Here is a 24,961-nt window from a genome sequence, read left to right as displayed (position 1 = left end):
GCTTCTTTGCTATTAAACAGTAATAAATCCCAAATTGCAAGGCTGTTATCATTTTGCCCTGCATTTGTTTGGAAATGCTCAGGAAAAAAACCTTGATCCTGATTGTGCAAACATTCCATGTGTGTAATCCAGATGAATTTGTGTGCATGAATGCAGTGTAAGGCAAGGCTTCTGAGCTTGGACAGGACACCTTATACAGAATTGCATTCACCTAAGCCAGAGCTGTGTGGTTTCATGAGGTCACCTCTTCAACACTCTGTGTTTCTGTGCTGCTGACACTTTTGACACCCTTAATTTGCTGCCTTCACATCTGCTATAGCGGGTGCTGTAAGAGCTTAGTGTAGGTCAGAAGAAACCTTTTGGGTCTGTGTGTGTGAATAAAAATGAGAGAGGTGGCTTACAAGACAAATTACTGGTGTGTAAACTCACCAAATCCTTCTGGTAATGCTAGTGTCTACAAAGAAAAAAGATATGAATGTGAAAGACTATCCAATATTCACAGTACTCTGGCATATCTAATGAGGCATATCAAAGAATTCCTGAATATTGTAGAAGTCAGATTAATGTGATATTCTCTATTGACTTTGTCCTCTGCTGTTGTATGCATCTTACTGAATTTTAAAAGCTCTGAAGTTAAAAACAAGTGACTATCACCCATAGCCATGTGTCTGCAATACATGAGTGCATTTTTCTTATTTCTTCCTTTTTGTTTCTTTTTATCCCACAAGGAAAATGGATGTTTTTCCCAACAAAGGACTTAAATAAATGTGCCTAAGAATGGTATTGCTCTGTGCATGTGTATATACAAACATACATATCCTTAATTCAACCTACCATCCTATTTTTCTGGTCTGTATTTTGGTTCAGCCTTGCTCCGTGGCTTGTGGTACAATGGTACCATCCTCCTGGCATAGAAAAGACACTCATTACATTTTGAGCAGCAGAAAATAGCAGTACATCATGAAGCAGTAGCATCTGGTATACTCTATCAGCACATGCCAAAGGAATGCTGTGTGCTGCTGATATATCTGATAGCCTTTAATGTTTTATAGGTTATCTTACAGTATTTCTGCCTTTCACTTTCGATGGCTGTTCTGCCCAACTGTCACATGTCCTTCTATTGTAGAGTCATCAAGGTGGGAAGAGACTTTTGAGATCATCAAACCCAACCATCCACCCAGCACTACCACTGTCACCCCTAAACCACATCACCCAGCACCAGATCCTGATGCCTCTTAGACACCTCCAGGGACAGTGCCCACATCCCTGGGAAATCTATTCCAATGCCTGACCATACTAACAATGAACAAAACCCCTTCTAGTATCTAATCTGAGTCTCCTCTGTCTCAGCTTTAGGCCATTTGCTCTTACCCTCTGTAGGCAGAGTGGAATAGCCCAGTCCCCACTTCACTGCAGTCTCATTTCAAGCAGCTGTAGGGAGCAGTGAGGTTCCCCCGGGCCTGCTCTCGAGACTAAACAATCCCAGGTCTCTCACACATTCCTGTAAGACAAGTTTTCTAGATCTTTCTTGAGCCTGGTTGCCTTCTCTGGACATGCTCCAGCACCTCAATGCCCTCTCTGAAGTGAGGGGCCCAGAACTGAAAGCAGACTTGAGGTCTGGCCCCCCCACCAGTGCCGAAGTACAGTGACAATCACTGCCACACTCTTCTCACTGGCTACACTATTCTTGCAACAGGCCAGAATGTCATTGGCCTTCTTGGCCACCTGAGCACATTGCTGCCTCATGCTGAGCTGGTTGTCCACCAGCATCACCCTCCTTCATGAAGGAGTTACATACACATTACATTATATACACAGTAATTTCATATTTCTATGTAATGTACATTTTCCAGGCTGGTGGAATTTCTGTTTGTTAACTGTCTTGTCCTTTGATTAGAGGTATTTTCCTCATGGTTGTTTTAAGTATCCTTGGATTTTGCAGGTAAATAGGACCCCAAAACTTTCTGTAGTAGGTATGTGGAAGGGTATAGAGTATCTTCTGAGGAGTCTCTGAACCTTCTTGTTAGTGGGAATAGAACTTCCTACTGGTGAAATACGGGGTCTTTTATACCAGTGCTACAGGATACATTTATTCTCTCACTCAAAGCTAATGTTGGCTGACAGTGAATTGTTAGAGTAAGTAAGAATAGTTGGCTTAGGCGTCCCTTTGTATACCTCTGTCAGGACCAAAAGCAGTGACAGCTGCAAGAGCCTGCAGGCTGAGTTTCTAAGGAAGTCACAGAGCAACTTTGCTCTGAATCCCAGTTGGATATAAGAAAACTGGGGGGTTTAGGGGAATTCATTCCTGTACACAACTGTAGCATGCTACAGTAGGGGCCTGTGGCTTCTCTGGTTGTAATTTAAGCTTAGGAAGCTGTGTTGCTGTAGCTACACTGGTCATAGCTGCATGGAATTCCACTAAAAGTAGAGACAAAGTTAATTTAAATACCTGAAGAGGGGGGTTGAATTAGGTTTCTTTAAATCAATATCTGTTCAGATCAAATTTTATTTTCTCCCTACTTTCTTAATTCTATTGTGCAGATTGTACTGCTACAATTTTGTTTTGTGAAGAAGTGTTATATTTGGAAAAGAGTTGTCATACACAGAGCTCGTAATTTCTAGATGTTTTAATGTCAAACAGTTATTTAAAAATATAAACAAAACTGTGGAAGAATGTAATTAAATGGCAGAAGTGATTTTTAAGAAACCCAGAAGACAGAGCAACAGCCTTTGAGATTTCCTGGCCTTTACTTTGCAGGATCTAAAAAGCAAACTCTCCTATCTGTATCTCAGCACTTTTATGCTGCCTTTACAAGGAAAAGGGAGTTGGATGCAGGCCTGAGTTAGATCTCATGGGGATAGTGTTCTGTACCTCAAATTGCAATCAGATGTATTTTACTTCAGATGAAGTTTTCAGCCTAAAATTGGTAAGAAGCCTAATTATTTGACCAGGTTACTATTTACGTAGAGCACTGTAGAGCAATCTGTCATTTATCCGGAGCTGGCAACATGTCACCCTTGAAAGTGTTTTATTTTGTGTTTGGAACAGATTTTTTAAAAAATCTCTGTTCATAAAAAAAATAAAAGATTGTAGAGATTGCTATGGAGATTAGAAATTATAGAAACTGCTCATTTTAATTCTTCTGAATGTAAAATTAGCAAAGAAGTTTGGATGTTTACAGGCTTCCAGTCCTTCAGGGTACTAACTAGCTCCACAGCATGCATAGGATTCTTGTGGCCTTTGGACTTTGATTGTCAACTAGCAAATTGTGCCCAAATTTTGAATTCAATCATGTATTTATCAGACTGGAGAGTGTGGAGTAAAGAGAAATAGATATACTCTCAAAGTAGTCTTTAATCCATAGACTTATTTTTTCTAGTGATTAGGATGCTTAAAATTATTTGATAACTGAAGTATGCAGGATGAAAATATAGCTATTCTGTGATTCAAAGGTATAATCATATGTGTGGAAACTAGAAAATAAGACTGTGTCACTATTACATCTTTTGGAGTGTCATAGTGGTGATGTTATAGATAGGACTGAGATGATGTTTTATTTGTCAGACCCTCCTCAAGTTGTTTCTCACTGTGCCTTAGACATTATCTCTGGCCTTAAACTTAACACTTTCTGCTCATGCTTGAAAATTGCTATTATTTACTGAGTTTGGAGAACAGTTAGTAAAACAAGTTTTAGAATTATAAACACAAAACATACAAAATTTGTTTAATTAGTGCAAAGTCTAAGCCTTTGTTTAAATAGCAGATTAATGAAACTCTAGGGGATCTTGTTATGGCTTCTGGAACTCGTGTGGTTGGAGTAACCATCTGCAATGCTGAATTCAAAATGGCAGCCTTGCTCTTCATAGGATTGAAATCAGCATTCACAATTTAGTAGACAAGTAGCAATTTTGGAAGTTGGTACTTACTTAAATGTGGATGTTCCGAGTAAAAGAAAGTAGTTTTGGAAGAAGGGGGCAAATAAAATGCCTATGTGGAAACATGAAAACCCCTAGGTTTTTTCTGCAAAACAGTAACAAGTGCTACAAAGTCAGCTTTTCAAGGCCTTTACTGTAAACAAGGTACTAATGTTTAAGTTAGGGATTTCATTAGTCTCTTAGCTGTGTACAGAGGATTCAGACTCGACTTTGGAATTAAGCAGCACAGTCTGATTGACTCTGGTACTATAAAGGGGCATTTAGAATTATAATACATCACATTTTAAGTTATGAACATTAATCGTAGTTGTCATGGGAAAGTGTAGTCTGTGGAATGCAGAGGTAAGGAGATACATTTAATTTTGAAAGGCTGTGATGCTAGGCATATGCAGATTCTTTGTCATCTCTTTAATACCTTAATGGAAAGGCAGTATTTCCCAGAAGTTTTTATCTGTGCACATGTATGACAAATGTGGGCTGGGAGAGACTTTACAGAAATAGCATGCTTCATGTGGTACCTAATATAAAATTAGTAACATACATTGATTTGTTTTGATGCTTGCAGGGATTCTTCCTGACAGTGTCACCAGAAGCAGTATTAAAAGTGGCTGCTCAGGCTTCTGCCAACAACAAGATCTTCAGCTTGAATCTTTCTGCACCATTTATAAGCCAGTTCTACAAAGAGCCAATGATGAAAGTCATGCCTTACGTGGATGTGCTTTTTGGAAATGAAACGGTGAGTCTGTATCTCTTGCACATAGGTGTTTGTGTCTCAGAGCTTCCTCAGGACATAGCATCAAGCTGGGCCAGAGGAGGTTCAGGTTGGATAGCAGGAAGAATTTCTTCACTGAAAGGGTTGTCAAGCATTGGAACGAACTGCCCAGGGAGGTGGGGGAGTCAGCATCCCTGGAGGTGCTCAAGAAAATACTGGATATGGCACTCAGTGCTGCAGATCCTGTTGATGGGGTGGTGATGGTCAAAGGTTGGACTTGATGATGTTGAAGGTATTTTCCAACATTGATGATTCTGTAATTCATGGTCCTTCTTTTTTTATAGAGGGAATCTGACCATGTGAGGTGTCACTAGAAAGTTACATCCGTGGTCACTGGACTGGGATATTTCAGTTGATGCCAGAGATGTCACTTGACCTGTTAGAGGTTTACAACTTGCTCATTCTAGCAGGAAGCACCCAACACGTTGGTGCTTTGTAATAACTGTCCATGTGCATAATGATCTCACCCTGAATTTAACTCTGCTGTAAAAAAAAAAACATATGAAAGGCTACCACTGAGCTCCTGTTACTTGATTCCTTGCCCATAGTGCTGCTATAATAGCATTTTCTCTGATGAAGATGACTCTTTGGGGAGAAGTGGGAGGAGAAAACTAAGAAATAGAGAATTTATTTAAAAGGTTCTCATTGATTTTATGGTGGATGGACTGGCAGCCCATCAGAGGAAGGCTTATCTTTGCTGTGTAAGTTGGCAAAGAGATTGCATGAAATTCTGCCTGGAAGTACATGTTAATAGACCAAATTAATTCAGATTTCCCTCATAATTTTTCATTTTTCTTCTCTTCAGAAAGTGTTCTTAAATATTTATTAGTTTTCTCAGCAGGAAAAGGTGGAAAAAACCAGCATTGAAATGTGTGACACAACTAAATGAAATGTGGGTTTGTCACTCAAGATAACTACAGGAGTAAAGGAAAATGATGGAAAAGCAACTTAGTCCTGGGAGTGGTTATTCCTGATTGTGATGAAGGGACTTGGACCAATAAAGTCAGTCTTTAAACAATTGTCTATATGTTCACATAGGGGCGAGCATTGTTATAGACACTTAAATATCTTATAGATATAGATAGGACTTTAAAAAATTAAAATACTTATTTTAAAAAAAAAGAAAGTTGCAATGTTTTTAAATGCATGGGCTAAGGGAAACCCTTTTAACTAAAGTTAACTATGCATAAAAAGTATTTTCCAGATATGTTCTTGCTATTTCCAACTGTTACCTTGGTACGTAATTTCTGATAGAGTCCTCACAAAGATGGTATTGAGTATTTTTATTAAATAGCAATGTACTCTTGACACAAAATTCTGTCAGACTTCACAGATTATGTAATACCAAGTCTAGATAATTTTAGAGTAGAAGAGCATCACAGACATTTCTGGGATTAAAATTTGAGAATATTTTATATAAATATTGCTCCACTGACCTCTTAGGAAAATTTAGATCACAGTGGTCTATTAGGTGTTATTTTTCATAGGTTGTTACTTTCTGTGCATTTGTGTATTTTACAAGCAATGGCCCATGATACAGGTGACACTTCCATTTCGGAAATTTTATTTAACTAGGTTAATTTCCTCTGTCAATTCAGTTTCTTATGGTATTATTCACCTGCTGTCAAAAATATTGTGTAGTACTGTTATATTTGTTAAAGTTGAAAGACTCCCTGCATTTTCTCTATATAATTTCTGAAGCATTTGGGTGTCTTTCGGGATAAAAGATGCTATTTAAACTTAAGTGATCATCCTTAAACTTGGCAGTACGAAATGTATAAATACTTCGGAGTACCAGCCTCTTGGTTACTTACACTAGTCATGGAAACCTGATCATTTCTTAGTCTCAGCTTCTTGCTGCTGTTGCTGCTTTGGAGTTGTTGAAATGCTGCTTGCCATGGTTTATTGTCTTGCCTTTCTGTGTGACTTGAAACCAAGCTCTTGGCATAATGTACTTCTAGTTTTGAGCAGCTTCTGTGTCTTCTCAGTGTCAGTATTTCTGCTCTCTGTATATGATTTTTGATAAAGAGTAGTTGCAAAACTCAAAGCTCAATCTGACAAACTCTGCCTTTGTAACTTCCACTCTTGATTTTGGTGCTTTTTCTTTCCTCCCATATGAATTTCAGCTACAAGCATATTCAGGATTTTTTTTGTGTTTGTGTATACCTTAATGGGCCACGAACCACTTCAGCTAACCAACACCAAATTTTTGTCCATTTAGTGTGATTTCCTTTTGCTTTATGCTACATTTTCCATCAGTGTAAGTGCATAAGTTAACAAATAAGGCATACTAAGTTGTGTGGTTTTGCTTCATTAGTACAAACAAGACTCTTAGACACAATTTTATTCTTCCCTATATTTATCTTCACATTATAGTCCAATAAAATTCTATTGTTAAGCACTGAGCTGTTTATTTTTTGAATAATACAAAAACATCCGAGTGCAGCAAAATTCCAAATTGCTACCATTCCTAAACTAAAAACAATTGGCAAAGTGATTTTAAATTACATCTTCTACTTAAAAATTTACATCTGAATGGAGATTGGTTATTTCAAGTTTCAGCCAGATGGTAATTAAAATGGGCAAGTTATAAACCTCTCAGAATAAATATTCTGGTTTTGAATGTAAATGCCAGCACACCCTTAACTGCAGTTTTGACACTGAATGCTTTGCTAACAGCTCAGTATATGTATCAATTTCAGCATTAACTCAGTGACCACTGGTATTTTGATAATTTGTTTAAATCTCATTTATAATCTACCTAAACTACTTGTCTTGAATTTTTTCTAGTTATTAACAGTACTTCATATAACAAATTTAGTACAGAACATTCAGAAAAGGAATAATTACATGGTCATTGCAGTTAACCAAGTAGGGCCATTCTGCAGTCATTATCTAGGAATACATGACTGAAGAACTTGATTATTGTCATTGCTTTTAATTTTTATTAAATTAAGGTTTTTTTAATAGTGTCATTTTGCAAATGGTTCTTAGCAGTAATACCTTCCAAGCTACCATAATCACTGGATAATTAACCTGCCAGGATTAAGCACACTCTACTTTGCCTCAGGATGCTTAACTCTCAAATAAGGTCAATTATCTCCTGATGATAACTGCTTTGTCACAAGTTGCTGCTTAATTCGGCTGTAAAAGCTCACCTTAGAATACATATTTTACAACTCAGAGTAACTTTCAGTAACAGGATGGTCAAAAGAGTGAAAGCTTTGAAAGCAACATCTTTACACAGAGTTGTAGCAAGTTTCCTACACAGTAATTTTTCTAGGCAATTATTCTAGGCAATTTTTCTAGGCAGGAAACTAAATTTGTATGTATCACTTTTCATTTTCCTGTTTAGGGCCAAATGGTGATATAGATTAAATACTTGACCCATCAAAGTTTTTAATGGACACAGGAATCTGAATTAAATTTCCAGTGCGAGTTACAATGGCATCTCCTCAGGGAAGGAACTGCCTTGGGGGAACAGTCTATATTTTTGCATGTGCACCTGGATAGCAGTTTCTTCAGGATTTAAGGGACACTGCAAGGCTTTCACATGATTGATCTTCGCATCTGGCACCAGTTCATGGCTCAAAGGAATATTTGTTGATATTGATGTGGTAAAGATCTTCTGGGTTCTCTTGCTATGTGTAGGCATAATTCTAAAATTTCTAAATTTTAGAATTTAGAAACTTTGGAGTTATAGATATGTTGAACTTTTCATCTAATGCTTTACAACAAAAACAATAAACCACTGATATAACTTGTGTTATTCAGTGTACAGTGATCCATAGAGGTTGAGAAGGTTATATAGAAGAGAAATCGTGAACTTTTTGAAGTACAAAATAATAAAGAAAACTAAGATAAAAATTATTCTTTAGAAATTGATCCTCTTTGTCTTTAATGTAAAGAGCTGTTACTTCTAAACAATCTCTGAACTAATTAATTACAGCATTATAAACTGAAGTTTTGCAAAGACAGAGCATTTGTGAGCCCATTGGGAAATTGCTGCTGGTATGACAGCAAATGTGCTGAAAAGAAAGCAGGTTGTGTACAAGACTTGTATACATTTTAAGAAGCAATAACAATAGCTTTAGTGGTGGTTCTAGAGTTAGAAATCCTGAGCTTTAAAGAGATGAATGCCTTTGGAATAAGATAGCAAATGGGTCTTTCATAATTTCCTCTTCACAGTTATACTGCAATGATATATTGTGCCTCCTTTATTTAAAATATTTTCAAATGAGGTATCAAATGCTAACAGAGAGATCCATACAAATGTAGGTGGTTTGGACAGCAACCTTTAATACCCTTTTAAAGTCCTTATAAAGGCAAGTCTCTTCCATGTCTCTTTCCATGTAATTTTCCAATTACATGGAAAATTCTCTTCAGTGGCAACGAAAAACAGTAAATATAAAATGGAGTTGGTGGTATTTTGGTGAGATTAACATGCTCCTTATTTTGAGCTTGCAGGCAGTCTATAGTTTTGTGCTTGTTTTAGCTAAGGGAGGAAATGGAAATACTGGTAAGTTTTCTGGCATAAACAGTGTTCAACATATTAGGATTTACACCTAAATGGCATTTTTGAAACAAATTTGTCTATTCCCTTGCTGTAAACTCTCACTCCACATAATTTGATACATTACATTAAGATATGACATGGAGAACAACCTTCAGTTCCACCTGCAAATTTCCTCTGCTGCGTTATCACCTGGGATCAGATTGATACCTGTAGCCCAGAAAAATCTTGAATGAGACTTAATTACTTTTATAAGATAAATGAGCCTGATGGTGATTCTCTTCAAACTAGTGTGCATTCCTAATGGCATAACTGGATTGATTTGAATTTACTCAGTGTAATTCCTACTGTTTCTAGGCCTAGCAGATAGCTTTCCACAACCACAAGTGTCCTTTTACACTGATGAGTTGTCTGATTTTGAGGAAACAATGAAGAAGTAGGAGTCAGGAGAAAATCAGTCACTGGTTGTTGGCAAGCTATCATCGTTAAGAGCTCAGCCTTTATCTTCTACATCTCTGCTCACTTGGAATTAAATTTTCAGAAATGGTAATCATCTTGAATTACATTTACTTGGGTGTTAGTGTTTTGCATTTCAATTTATATACTGATATTTTCTTTTTCGTTGTGCTTTCAGTTCTCAGGCACTTTACCCCACAGGTGAGGGTAATTATCTTCAGTTCCTAGGCTGGGCGAGAGACTGAGGTTTGCACAGTTCCCTACAGGGAGTCTGTGGTTCAGTTAAAAATCACAGTCAGATATTCTGACCCAGTTTATTAAATACACATGGGAAAAAATTTTGTAAGGAGACATCTCATCTTCCCTTTCTATTTTAACAGGTAGAGGTTTTTAAGGTCAGCTGTTGCTGGTGTTTCTTTTCCAAACTGCAGTAAACAGATAATATTTATTTTTATAAATCTTACATTTAAGATTTCTGCAAAGTCTTTGGAGGGAGCCTGGGAATTAAAAATTGTAATTATGAATGGAAAAAAAATAAATACTATTTTTATTTTATGTTTTTTTAGAATTTTGAGGCCTTTTTCCTGTGGTAGATGTGGTGTTGTAATATTGCTCCTTAATTCATGGAATTAACTTTCTCAGTAGTGGTATATCTAATAAATTGTGGCCATCTGAAAAATGAGAAGGTCTCTAGCACAAGGGAGGTTGATCATGTCAGTGGCGTGTTGTAAAGATATGCTGTGGGAAGGATGCTGGAACAGCCCAAGGCTATTTCAGCTGCAGACACTGAATCTTCTGCTGCTTCTCTCCTCTTTATTTTCCCCCTCCCATGTGAACTGCAGTGGCTCTCTAAGATAAAATGATTTTATATAATTTCCCAACCTTGCAGCCGTTTTTGATAAAAGCCCTGTTATCTGAAATGATATGAATCACTGTGGAGTTAACCATACCTTTTACAACAACATATTTTGTTGTGATTCATTCTGTCTCAATTAATCATCTTATTTATCTATATTGTCTCAGTTGCTGCACTGAAATTCATGAGTAAGAAGCAAGTAATTATTTTAGTATAGTTTACCTAGTATATCATGAATGAAAGGAAAATTGAGAGCCAAGTATTTAAATTTATATTTAGTGCTGCTTTCAGCTAATGTCTAGCTATTTAAGCAATTTAGGAACCCTATCTCAAAAAATGTCTTTCTTGTTTTCTGTTATGGGAAACAAGCAGGTATTTAGAAGCAAAGCTTATGCTTTCCAACAGACTTCACTTCTTAGAACTAAAAATATTTTCTGGTAGTCTCTCAGAATGCTTAGAGATATTTATCCTTCTTTATGCTATGCAGTGTTGAGATACTTTTAAGACTGTGAATACAGGAGAACAACCAGCACAAGACAGAACGTCCTTTGAGAGGGGAAAGCAGATTCCACTGTATTTCAGCAGCTTGTGTTTTACTGACAGTGATTGATAACCCTTTTCACTTTGTAGCACTTCCCAGAGCATCTCATAACACTTCATAAACATTAAAGCTCAGAATAAACCAATAAGGTGTGTGTGTAGTCTTGACTGTTTTACAGGTGGACAATTGAAAGGTTATTTGCCCAAGGTCATAGAGCAAGAGCAGAGCCAGGAACAAGCAAAATTGAATTCTAACTTTTTTCAGTTAAGTGTCCTGAAATGTGTTCAGCTGCTGACTACATGTTGGATAAAACTCACCTGTCTGGAGGAAAAAACCTGCAGAAATCTGGCTTTCAGTTTTCTCTGTAATATTAACATATCTCTCTGAAAGCCTTTCAAAGGTAAACTACATATGCCTTTTAATACTCAGATCACTAGGGCAAAAATGTATAACATACAAGATCTAATATATAATTTAAGAACTGCAAAAATAAGATTATGAATAAAATTGAGTTACGCAGTTGATACAAACAAGAATAGAAGCTGATATGTTCACAAAAGTGTCATCAAATCAGTGTAAATTCAGAACTTTTCAATTTCACAGAGATATTTGCAGATAACAATGTAGGTGAAAAATACGTTACAATAAAGCTTTGTTTTCCAACCCAGCTAAGGTTAATTCGTGGCCTCCACATTTCAAGCCCTATTTGGGGCAGATATAGCCAGTTTCTGATTCAGAAGATAAGGTTATGCTAAAGCCTCTTATGGCAACATGTACTGGAGATTCTCCCCCTGTTATAGATAGTCCTTTCATTGGATTGTAAGGCTGCATTGCCATGTTTTCCCCGTGGATAGCATCTAAATGTGAAGTGATGCAGACCTCTCTCACCTGCTCTTATCATATGATGTCGTCTACCTCCTTTACTCAGATTAACGATTTTGCATCCAGAGCAGTAGTGTGTTCTGTGGGCCAGACTGCTGTTAATCACTGAGCAGGTCCATCTTTCTCAAACAACACAATCACTGGATCTGATTAGATGAGAGGGTAATGCATGGTGGTACAAAGGACTTGGAAAGAGAAAGCATGATAACCTCTCTGTTTCATCAGATATAAGCAGCCAATGCTGTTAGGGTCTCCCAGGCAATGCAGCAAAGAAACAATTATTGACTGACGTAAATGTTATTATGAATGGATAAGTTGTATATTAGCTGTAAATCTTCTTGGACAGAAGTTTTTTTATGAAAGAGACGGTTTTTACCTAAATAGTATGTATTGATGCTTCTTGTGCTTATAAATTTGAGTCTGAACAAAGGTTCTTGAAAGGGGAGAAAAGGGAAGGATAGTTGAGGAGGCAGTAATAGGTCCATGCTGATGTTCATAATCTTGAAAACTTGGTTTAGGGGTCTTGGAATAGAATTGGCAATCTCGTTATTATGTTAACCTATTTTTCTGTACTATTGCGTAGCACTATGTTTTCAAAACTGCAGTTTCAGCCTTGTTCTTTCTCTCATGTTATCTTTCTCTGTCAACACCTTCCTTCCCTCTGTTTATATAGCTCATATAATATTTTTATTCCCTCAAGAGAATTTCACATCTCATTATAAATCTCTTAGCTAGTTTCGTTTTTCTGTCTTGCTTCAACAAAGAGCAAAATTAGGCATTTGAACCCTCTCTTCTTTCTAATTAGCTATATAATTTTCTGTTACTGGGATTCCTTCTGTAGATTTTATAGGAATAAATTTAATCCACTGATGTTTCCTTAAGACTATTGAAACGTTGCTATGTATAAGCAAATTAATGAAGAGAGATTTTTCCTTCACATGCTGACATAAACATTGAGGGTATTTAGAATGGACTTATGTTAAACTATTACTGATTAAAATCTGTATTTTATTTTTTAATTATGATTTAGAGTTTAGGCAATGATATTAAATTGAAACCTAATTGTGCATGTATTATGAAGCATATGTAATGGGGCATAAAAATATGTAAGAGTTGCAAAAATATTTTGCTAATTTTAAATTTTTTTCAGAGTTTTCCTAAAAGCAGGAAATAAACTTGTAAAAGAAATAGAAAAAATATATTGCAACATACCTAAAATATTTGAAAAATAGATAAAAGCATCCATAGCTTTCCCAAGGGCATTAATTGATCTCTAAAACCTTGCCTTATTTATAAACTTAAGCCACCCCATTTATAATAGCCTTAGGGTGATAATTTTGCAGCCACATCAAAGTGTGTCCTTAAGTTGTATTTTCACATTTAATGGTCATATTCTGACTTAAAAACCCATTTGTTTTAAGTACTGGCCTCCCAGGGAAGCAGTATGGAGAAATTGCTTTGCTCTATAAGTTTTCTGTTCTAAGTTAACAGAACTTACCCCTCCTAGTCATTACATTTGGGGTTTTTTTGGTTCTCCAGAGAAATGATCCATTAAACCTGTACTTTAGTAAAACTTCCGCTAATCCGTATGTGATAAGTAACATTGTCAAAATGTTGCTCATTAAGTGCTCAGACCCTCCTTTGACTCCTCATATTCTGTGTCAAAACCAGCAACATTGCAATCACATCAGGGAAACGAACATCCACGAGCCAGTTTGCTTTCCATGCTGAAGTGGTTTCCAGGTGCAGGAGCTTCCCTCTAAAAGACAGAGTTGTAGCAGTTTAATGACTGGGGTAGTAGAACTTTTGAAATACATAAATCTGTTTATTGGTTATGTTTCTAATGATGTAGAGGGGAACCCCCTACTCTGAACTTGAAATTCTATGAACAGTTGTGCCCATCATCTTCAATCTATGTTATTTGGAGGCTACAATTTTACAAGTAGAAAGTTTCTTTCTTCCTTCCCCCATGGTTAAGGAGAGGACTTCCTCTCCACCCTTGCAAAGGAACTGGCCATCAGCATCTGCTTCTGGTCCCACCAAATGAGCTGGGCTGGAGCTTGGCCCCAGCTGGGCTGTGCATTCAATAAGCAAAAAACTTTAGCATTGGAGAAACTCCCTTGAAGGCAATGGCAAGGTGGAGCACATTCCAGTGGAAGACCCTTAGGATCCCCAACCAGCCTGTCCTTTGTGGTACTTTTCAAGCTGTTTTGCTCTTCTCAAGGTATAGCCTTGCTAGTTGAATAATCTGTTTGAAGATGTCTCAGGTATTTCTGGAATTAGGAATTTTATTTAAAATTTTTCTGATGCTGGAAACTCATGGATCTCAATTCAACTCACTATTTTTATTGAGAACTTGAGAAATTCTGCTTCTTCGTCTTGGTATTATTGTCCTGTAAGTCTAAACCAGTCTGCAGGCACCAGTCAACAGCATGTTTGTTTCTCTTTGTCTGTGGCTGCCCTTCGGAAGGATTCTATTTTTGAGAATCTGGGAGGCCAAGCTATGGGCAGTATTTTTGATCCCTGGCAGGTAAGATATCCGACAGAATTAGATTGTCTTTAGGATCAATTTTAATAAAGCATATTTCTGCTCTGGAATTCCTCTGAGAAACCAGGGCATGTTTAACTTGTCTGTCAGACTGTTGAGCTGTCCAGTGCAACTGTCCTTTAAATAAAAAAAAGAACTGGAATTTTCATGAGAAATTAAGTGGTAACCATAAAATTTGTTGTTGTGGTAGTCATGATTGCTCTGCAAGGAGCAATTCCTTCATCTGGGAAAATACCTGAAATTTCATGGAATTACAGGTATCCTTTATCCTCAGTTTACCTGGTTTGTCTTAACTTCTTAACACGGATGGGCAGTCAGATGGTCTTAACAGACAATATTTGCTGTATGTGTTATTTTGGAGCATCTATGATTAACATGCCTTTTTCCTCTTGTTGGAATTTCTGCTAGGGCAGGAGAAATACATCTGTGAGTGGTCTTGGACACATACCAGTTTCAGATAAATGGATCAGTCAATTTAAATTCTGCATATATAGTTGCCAAACACTATGCATTTGATTTGAACATCAAAGTAAATGCCAGATTTGGATGGAGCTGCATCTTGGTATATGTGAATTACGATAATGAGTCAAGCTACTGAATCTCACTGCTCAAAAAAGAACACTCATCATCTGGAACCAAATTCCTTTTTTCTAGAATTTAAAGTCGTGAAAAGAACTGAAGAAGTATGTAGCCTTATGCTGCCAGTTGTAACCCATCTCTGAACAAGCATTACCTGAGAGGTGGGTGGACATGCTTAGGAAAATTCTAAAGTGTAGAACATTGGGAGGTTGCACCCATTATTTAGACCCCATGAAAACAGTATGTTTCAGGAGTCCATATTAGCTTTACTTGCAGATGAGTTTCTTTAATATTTCAAACAAGAACTCTGTGTCCCAGGATGAGTGGTGCATGTATATATTTCAGGTAGAACAAGCTAAAATCAAGATCAAAGTGTTAAGGGTGTTATATTAGGATAATTTTTATGTCCACAAGGAGATGACAAAATAACCTGCCCCAAAATTATCTTTTCATTTATAGTAAAGATATCAAGTATTTTAGGGAAGGGTCTTCATTGTAACACACTTTATTTAAGCCATACATATTCATTCTGTACCTCTTCCACTGGAGTTGGTTTTTTTTAGGAACTTAAATGTCAATTATCACTTTTTAACCATGCTTAACTTCTGCTATTCTTAAACATGTTCCTTTTTATTGTTACTTGAATTTGAAAAATGCATTGTGTAAAATATTGCAACATAAATTAACAGAAGTTACCTACTTTGGAGAACATTTGCACAGATTTAGTGGGAAGACAGCAGGTAATAGATTATTGAACAATGTTATTAAACCAGGAAAATGCTTAATTCAGGAGTAAGCTATACAGACATTCTGTCTTGTGGATGCTGTTCAAGATAACAACTTTTAGAATTATGTTTCATGTGACGAAACACAAAGCAAACCCCCTCATTTTTATATTTTACAATCTTGTACATTCAGTGATATTGTAATGATTTTGAGCATTAGGTGAATGCAGAAAATTGGGTAACATATATTATGCAGAAATGTTCCAAATTAATTATTTTAATTAGATTTGAAAAATATTTTCAGTGCTACTGTTTTTTTATTTATTAGTAAGATCTTCTGCAATAAATCCTTGTTTAGGATTACAAGTAAGAAAAAATATTCTTCATGTAAATAAAATTCACAAAAGGAGATTTGAAATATACATCCAAATCATCCTGAAAACTATTTGAGATGTAATTTTGTCTATACTAAGCTGCCCAAACCCTGTTACTAATTTAAATTGACCTTGGAATAAGTTGCAATGCTTACCTTTTCATAACATTTCCTTGATGGCTTCTTTTTTCTTGTATATTTCTTTCTAGAATCAAGCACCTCATACCCAGCCACAGCCTGGGGTGCAAATTCTGTATAATTCCGCAATATTTTCCTATTTCAATTCCACATTTTCAAACAGTTGTGTGGATCTTCTATTGCCTGTCTCAGCTATGAGGAAGCCATACCCAGGTCTTCGATAGCACTTGGTACTGAGTCTGAATTACTGCTGTCTCCCAGGAGCCAGCTTCTGTGCTCCCAACCAGCCCAACTTCCCATCTTGGTGGCATAAGCTGAGCTGCAGAAAGCCTCCCGCTGTTGCCAGGAAGCTCTGCAGGTATGAAATGTCTCCTTCCTATTGCACTGCCTGCAGCCACGCAGAGCTCAGGCCGGCCTCTGCCCTTGCTCCGTGGCACTGGCAGTGGCAGAGTGGCAGATCCCAGCCTGGGGCAGGGCACACACAGCTTCCTGCCTGCCCTGGAGGCCTCCAGCGCATTCGGGCGTGCAGAGGGGCGCTCCATTTGTCAGGAAGCTGTCGTGAGACAGCCTTTGGAGATTTCTGAAACATCTTCCCATGAGCCTCCTACAACTTCCTGGCTTTGTAGAGAAAGGCCCATGAGAAGTTGTATCAATAAAAGTTTTTAAATCTCTAAAATAGTTCTCATCTGAAACACCATATACAGACTAGATGATGGGCTGACATATAAAAATGGGAGTTTGCAAATCCTTTTCTAAGGCATCTTGTATTACTATCTGTGAACTGGCTATTTGAATTGTGTCCGTCCAAGACAGCTTTTCTAAGTGACCATCATGTGTTTCTTTTTTCTTGCCTATCTCCTATCCTTATTATTACATCAATTAACTTTATAGCTGATGTTTAAAGTTCTATACACTATGCAAAACAGAGTAAGAGGCATGTCTTGTCCTGAGAAACTTACATTTTAAACAGTGGTAAATAAAATGAATAAAGAGAAGTAATGACCAGAGAGAGGTGAAATATCATAATACTGATGATACACTTATTCGGTGCCATTAAAAATGTAGCTAAGATTTTTGCTCCATAATCATATATATACATTTTTAAAAATAAATGCGGTGAATGGAAAAGAAAAGAAGTAATGATGGTCTGTGCTAGAACTGGTATACAAGTCCCTCCACTATGATTGTTTTAGGAATTCTCTTCCATGTTTTTTTTTGTTTTGTTTGCTTTCAGTCTTAAATATCATGCAGAATTAAAGCAGTTTGTGATCAGCTAAAATTTCAAATATTTAAGACAGCAGTTTTTAAGATTAACTGTTTTCCATTTACTGACTGTTACTTGGAACCAAAAGAATTTTGTATTTTTGTAAGCATAGAAAGCTACACTGTTTTTCTTTAAACTTTAGGGTATGAATTATATTCCTATAATGACAGCTGCAGGGTGGAATGTTTTAACACACTGGAGTGAGATATATCTTGGACACATTCTTGGTACCTTAAGTTCAACATGCTCCATATGGTGCCACTGAGCCAGTGATTTTGAAGAAAACAGTTAAAGACTGCTGAAACAGCGTAAAATACAAATTAGTCTTTGCTATATAAGTAAAAAAATTCACTGTCAATCTTTTCAGCTTTCTGCATGAATACTTCCAGCAACTTTCAGTAGTAGTCCCCATGTTTTAAAACAACTGTTGAATTCTAACAGAACAGAGTGAAGGCTTGTGGGCTAAGAATATATTAACTGAATTATGCCTAACTCTTGTGCAGGGGAGCAAAGGGAAAGGAGATTGGGCTTCCCTGTATTTCCACATTAGTTTGTAATGTGACAGCAGGGTTTGTGTGGAGCAAGATGTGTGAGAAGTAGCTGGCTCTTTGTTGACTCTGTCAGCACAAGAGCACCATGAAGGAGCTGTGTGCTGGGGAGGTGTCTCAGTCCTTCTGTTGAGAGTACTAATGATACGGTATCCTGTAGTAACACTGCAGAATAACTGTTGTTACTAATAAATAGTTTAGTGTTTGGAGAAGTAAATTAGCTGGGAATTATGTTTCAGAACGTTGGACTTTTTTCACGTATGTTTTCATTCATAGGATCAAGACAAGCAGGAGTTAATGTATGAGTAACATGCTTGTCTATCTTTTGCCTTAATTTAGTTGAATTTTTTTCAATATCAGCCGAACCCTGGGTTTGCTGAGTTTATGTTCAAGCTGTGGATTGCAAAATTCTTACAGCATACTTGCAGTTCTTAATACTGAAGTTATCAGTTCGTACCCTAATTTTTACTGGTATTGACTTGATGTAAATTTTCAATCCTGGATTATTATTATTATTGTCCTTATTATTATTAATTATTAATAGTGTTGTTGTTATCATTACCATATTTATAATTGTGGCTTTTTAAAAGCATCACATATGAACTCCAAAGAAAAGACCAAAGATCACACAACAATACAAAAAATTCTATTCTTCTCAAGTTGTACCAACCTTAAATTGTTTTTTATTGGTGTTGACTTCTAAGAACAGATTTCCAAACGTAACCAAGCATGAGACAAACAGCCACAGTGCACCAGCCTCTTAACCTGTACTTGTGTACCTTCTGTGTCAGCAAAACAGCACAATGAAGTGAGAGCACCACTGGAGAATGAAGCCTGCGAGGGGGTGATTTGCAGTTATATTACTGTGAAGTTCACATTACAGCCTGAGTTGAGCTAGGAATTTACTGCTGGAGGAATATGGAGATCTTGCCCCCTATTGTCCCTTTCTAGACTTGTAGCTTCTGTCTCAGGTTCCTTCCGTACAGTGTAGCTAAGGCAGCAGAGATATGGGGGATATTTTTAAGAAAAGAGGATGTGGAATGTGATTTTGATTAGGGATGTAGTTAACTAGAGACATTCCATCTAAAAGTAAGAAACCAAAAAACAGTCCTTGAGCTTTCCCAGAGATAAATTGTTACAGTCTATAAAATCATGAAGCAAGGACTGATAACAGCTATTTCAGTGATCTCATGTTAGAGCTGCCTGCACTGTTTTAGTCCTTCTAGATATAATTAGGTAAAGTAATCATGAATAGTTTGTGTACAAATTTCCATCTTTGAATATAGCCCGAATGTCAAATTGCAAATGACAATTACTTACGACATATGTAAACCCTTTGGGATACAGCCCATGAGTATCTGTGGTAAAGAACCTAGTTGTCAAAGGATTCATAAATAAAGTTCTTGTACACTCAGAAAATATATTCAAGGCATGTAAGGTTATGATACAGTATATGTATCAGCAAACAGAGGTCAAATATCCGCTTTAAGTGAAAAACAGGGCTTAATATTGGCATTAGAGATGACCAGAACATCAGTGATACATTAAAGTGGATGCTTTCTCATGATACATAGAATTAGCACCTTTTCTCTTTTTTTCTTGCAGCAGTGGGATTCTTTAGTTTAAAAGGGTGTCTGTTGATGTTTGTCCAGTCGCTGGGCATATGTTGGCATATGTTCTGTAAGAGACGTATTCAGCTGTACTTCCCTCATCACTGATAGCTGGCTAGGCCCTCCAGTCTCCGTGGCCATCCTAATCCATTTGATATGATGATATAATGCAGCTGTCACAGAACACTATTCGCTTTGTTTCTGAAGCATAAGACTTCCAAGCCATACATGTAATGTAAGCCAAGGAAATGATCCCAAGAGATCCACTTGACCTATCAGTGTCTGCCTTCATTCTGTGCCATGGGTAGACCAGTTCCTTGCTCAGCAGAGTTACAGTCCTGCTCTAAATTGGAAGACAACTGTGCTTCCTTTCTCTGAGTATCAGTTCATTGTCACTATGTGTGGGAAGCTTACGTTAAGCTATGTGTTAAGCTTGCACTTCACTGTTCCAAAACAAGTTTGCGTATGAAAGACATTACAGTGGTCTTATATTGCTCTGCTGGGATAAAAAGAGGACCTCCTTAGGTCATATATTCTTTATGTTGAAGAACAGAACACAAAGCGGGTACCAAAACCTTTTTCTGCACATTACTGCTGTTTGCTGAAGGAGACAGGGTCCAGCCTGTCTTTCAATTCCACACCTCAGCCATTGGTGGATAGTTTGAGGAAAGGAGGAAATAAAGAATAAGGAAAAGACTTGAGATGATCCAGTGGAGCTCTCTGCCTGGAAATGGCTCTGTATTTCCCAGTGATGGAGAAATTGCTTTAGCATTTTATGCCCACAACAGCTCGGTCTTGCCCAAGTGCAAACCTGGAAGTGGTTTGCTTTATTCAGGCCAGAAGCCTGTTCAACTTTGCTACTTACAGGCCAATAAATTACTTCTTCAGAAAGTTCCTATTTTGATAAATTGATGTGCTTGTGTATTTGTACTATATTATGTACGAGGAGCCCTGTCATCTTATTGAAATTATAGGACATTGAGAGATACCAAGTATTTATGGCTAGATTTAACGATTTTAAAGGAAGGAAATTACTGCAGCCCCAGGGCAACAGTAACTTATATAGTGACAACTTATACATGTTTTATGTACCTACTTACTTCAGTGTTTACTACAAAAGTATAGTTACCATAGCAATGACCATGTCACCAGACTTCTTTGCTAGTTCTGAAATAAAAAAATACCCAAATGCCACCTGAGCTGTGAATATTTTCTGCACAAGTATTGAAAGTGGAAGTTGAGAGTGTCACACACTTTTCTAAACAAACAGCAACACACTGATTTACAGAACATTTTATGTTGCAAATGCATGTTGGGTTGTTAGCATCGCTAGTACTGTAAATTCTTTGCCACTAAGCTGCAAGAAAAGCTTCACTGGCTCCTACCAAAAGAGACTCCAATAGTTCATACTTAACCTGTAGACTTCTATGGAATTTTGGTACTTACCTGCAATGTTTCAAGAAAATAATGTGTACTATTCAGGGAGACACTTTATCTCATTTTAAGTGTTAACTAAGTAAAACTATCCTTTGGCTATTTACAGGTTGTTAGTATTATATAAAATAGCATCACAGAAAGTGGTGTGATTTTTACCTGCTGCTTCTTTTACTTTAGAAATGTCAGATTTATGAAGAATTTAGGTGGTAGCTTCTATACCTTGGCGTGCAGCTCACTAACCAGCAGAATTGAGAAGCCAGGTACTAGATTTCCCAAGTCAGCATTAACCACTGGGGCAGTAGTGGGTTACCTCAATATGACTTGTGGGCAAGTAAAAGGTGAAAACTCTTAGCACACACATGTAGACCACTCATTTTTATAGCTAGATTTTCCCATGTGTAGGCAGCATGAGTTAACCTCAATACATATAACAATTATGAATATGGGTACTTGAAGAAAAGCAGTTTACAGGGCCTGCTGACTTAATCCACCATATCAATCATTCTCCTTTAATGAAAACTGGTCTATAGGGAAACATTAATTTGAACTGAGAGAGCACATAATTTTAAGCACAACAGCTTTAACTCAGATTTGTATTGTGTCCACTTGTGGACAATCTTATGCTGGAACAGAAGTGGTTTTTTCCTTGTTTAACTGAAGAGAAGCATGTCACATGAGTTACTGAGCAAGCCTGTCAACACTTGGAGCCAGCCTTTAGCAATTCTATGTGAAAATGTGAAAGTAAAATTGATCTATATTCATGTAATGGTTGATCTTGTCTTCCTTGAATTGTGTAGTGTCAGAATTCTTACAAAGAAAGAATCTCACTTTGCTGGGTAGAGATGTGGACATGGTGCTATATTACATTTATCTGTAGGAGTTTTAGAGAAGAGTAAGGAAGTCACTTTAGCTAGGAAGCTTGATCCAACCTTCCTAAGTCCTTGAACTGGACGTGTAGGCCAGGTGGTTCAGGTTCCAGCTTTATATAGCAGTGCTGTTGTTTAGACTCTTTAATTTGATCCAAGGACCCCAAAGGAAAATGAAGTCTTAAATTAGAGAGAAGGAAGGAAACTTTTTTACACAGCTTCAGTGTTGACTGAGAATTGTGTAAGAGGATCAAAAAAAGCCTCTTTCATTGTGTTGTAATTCTTAACCAAAAATAAGTTACTCCAACTACTTCAGTTTTTATTTGGATTCTTTCTGTTCTCCTATGTTTCTCAGGAAAAAAAAAAAAAAAAAAAAAACAACTCAGTGTTTTTATATTTATCTAGGCAGCAAGTGGAATTTGCAACTAATCCTTGAAGTGCATAGGTGTACTCTTCAACCAATGACATTTGAACTGACCCAGGACAGGCAACCTGTAAAACTAGATGATTCAATTTGCTGGTGCTTAAGGAGTACCTTCAGCTATGTGACTGTGCATGAATTACCAGCTCAGCCTGGTAGCTCAGGTAGCTCTGAGACCTCTGTGATGCTCCACTGCCTGCTATAAAGATGGCCAGAGACTCTTATTGTGCCTGATCTTTGCAGAGACATACAGCCACTAATTTCCCAGCTAGCCTTTGGCAGTGACCTGTCCATGGGGAAGGTAAGATCTGGCAAATCAATGGACTGTGACCACCCAGCTTCACACTGCCGGGCAGGTGTGGAGGAAATTTTGTCCAGAAAGCCCCTCATCCCTGCAGCTGATGGGCTGTGTGATGGATTAGGTCACTCTGTCTGTGTCACCTCTTTTACCACATACTGCTTTCATAGTCAGAGGTGTGTTTGTTCCGGCTGTGATGTTAAAAAGGGTAACTCTGTTTACATCTACAGGGACAGTCTGGCCAGAGCATTATTTATCATTACTGCCAAATACACTCAGTACAGACTGAAGCACAAGTGTCTTCTGTATGGTTGAAGGTGCAAGATACACTCATTGTTGTTGACACTGCAACAGGCTTAGGAGTAAATCTGCCTTATTTTCTGGGTGAAGGCTGTCTTTCTCCTGCTAAAATCTGACATTCAGTTCTTGTTCTGTAGCTAGTCAAGTATTGTATTTCTTCTCTGTTCTCTTGCTGGTGCAGCCACCTGGTGAGGGGTGGATTCCATGTGTGTGATGCTCACACACATGCTGCTCTGCTGCCAGGAGCAGAGGACCTAATCTTTTGTGACATGAAAAGAAACTTGCTGGTACAGTACATTACTAAATGCTACAGACTGACTTCATGAAATGGGAACACCGCAGGGGAATCTGGCAAGGAAGATGTGTTTATGTAACTGAATTGAGTGTTGCAACTGCCATCACTTAGTTCCCTTGGCTGCAGTGAGCGAGTTGTGAGAGAAAAACAATCCAAACAGAGATCTTCAGATGCTGAGGGCAGCTCTAATTACATACAAATAATTAATAAAAATGAAGTGCAATATTGTTAGAAAATACAAGTACCATTAATTTTCTTCCATGATCATGTGTACCAAGATCGTTGATAGGGACAGAAACACTCAGGCTTTTGCACTTTTATTTGAAGTATATTTTGTTTGAGTGTCTTCAGCACATTCTGATATCCCAGGGAGATTCATGACACAAGAGTAATTGCACATAACATAAACAAGATCTGCATTAGTTGGCTCTTTTACTTAGAATCCTTTTCCAAGTCCAGATGTGTGATGTGTAAATGTTAGGAGAACAGAGTCCTTATGAAGTAGCTTTATCAAATGCAGCTAGTCTTCCAGCAAAATGGAGAAAATATAAATTAGTACTCAAGACCTTGGTCAAATCTGGTGCATAGAATTTTACGGTTCTATTTATGTTCCATATGTGCTTTGGACAAGTGCCATGTTTGTAAAGAACTGCTTCAATATTATTTTTTTAAAGTGACACTTTTAGCACAGTATCCTCTGCAAACTGTTCACTGCTTGCCATGTAAGCCATCCAGGCTCCAAATAAGCTGTTCATTTTCATGGTCTAAACCTAAGATCAAAATGCCTTTTTAGAGCATAGTGATTTTCAAAACATGGCATGGTAGATATCATATGTGGCTTCTTTAAGCACATTTCAGAAGTTGATTAACCTGACTGAAAGTTGATTAACCTGACTGATTTTTATATGCATGATATAAAAATCTGACAAGAAGTAAGGAATTAGGAAGTTGTAATATACATGTTTGCTAGTGCAGAATATCTGTTCTGAGTTGTTTATAACATAATTAGATTTTAGTATATTATGTGAGCACTACATTCCTTGTAGCTCTTTAGAAAAGAAAATAAACCTCAAACCAAGGAGATTCTGCAAATTTGTACCCCTTTACAGAGGCCCCAGCCTATTTTTTCTTCATTTCCCTAAATCCATAAATAACTGTCTTTAAAAGAAAAAACCTCCAATGCAGCATCTGGTGTGCTGTTATTGCCACTACTTCTGCTCTGAGAGTATAGCACTACTGCTTAGAATGTTCTCATTCACTTGTTACCTGGTATTTGGCCAAAAAATTTATTACCAATGTAAAAGAAAGAAGTAAATTTCTAGAACCCAAATCAGAATGCAGTCTGAACAAAAGAACAGCATTGACCTGACCCTACAGCTCTTTTCAAATTTTGCATAAAATGGAAGAGACAGAGCATCTTGGAAGAAATCACAGGAATCTTTTGTGTTGGAAAGTGTGAGTCAAACTAAATAGCTTGAAATAACTTCTGTTATATTTAAACACAAATTTAATGCTAGAGGCAGAGGAAAAAATAGATTATTTATACATTGAAACACACAGAGGTGTGAGAAATCTGCAGTGAAGGGCTTGAGCAAGTATGTAG

General features: G+C 37.3%; 1 protein-coding gene across 3 annotated transcripts in view; it reads left to right on the top strand.

The window, feature by feature from the left end:
• The window catches only part of ADK (adenosine kinase), a 266,568-nt gene that overhangs the window by 185,521 nt on the left and 56,086 nt on the right, over positions 1-24,961 (top strand). For all 3 annotated transcript variants that reach the window (XM_021549097.3, XM_021549088.3, XM_021549106.3), the window contains exon 7: positions 4,502-4,672. In XM_021549097.3, coding sequence (XP_021404772.1) covers positions 4,502-4,672 — 171 coding nt within the window. The remainder of the gene's footprint in view (positions 1-4,501; positions 4,673-24,961) is intronic.

Source organism: Lonchura striata, chromosome 6, assembly GCF_050655825.1.
Source record: "Lonchura striata isolate lonStrDom1 chromosome 6, ASM5065582v1, whole genome shotgun sequence".
In the NCBI taxonomy this organism is placed as follows: domain Eukaryota; kingdom Metazoa; phylum Chordata; class Aves; order Passeriformes; family Estrildidae; genus Lonchura; species Lonchura striata.
This window is presented reverse-complemented; position numbering and strand designations above follow the sequence as displayed.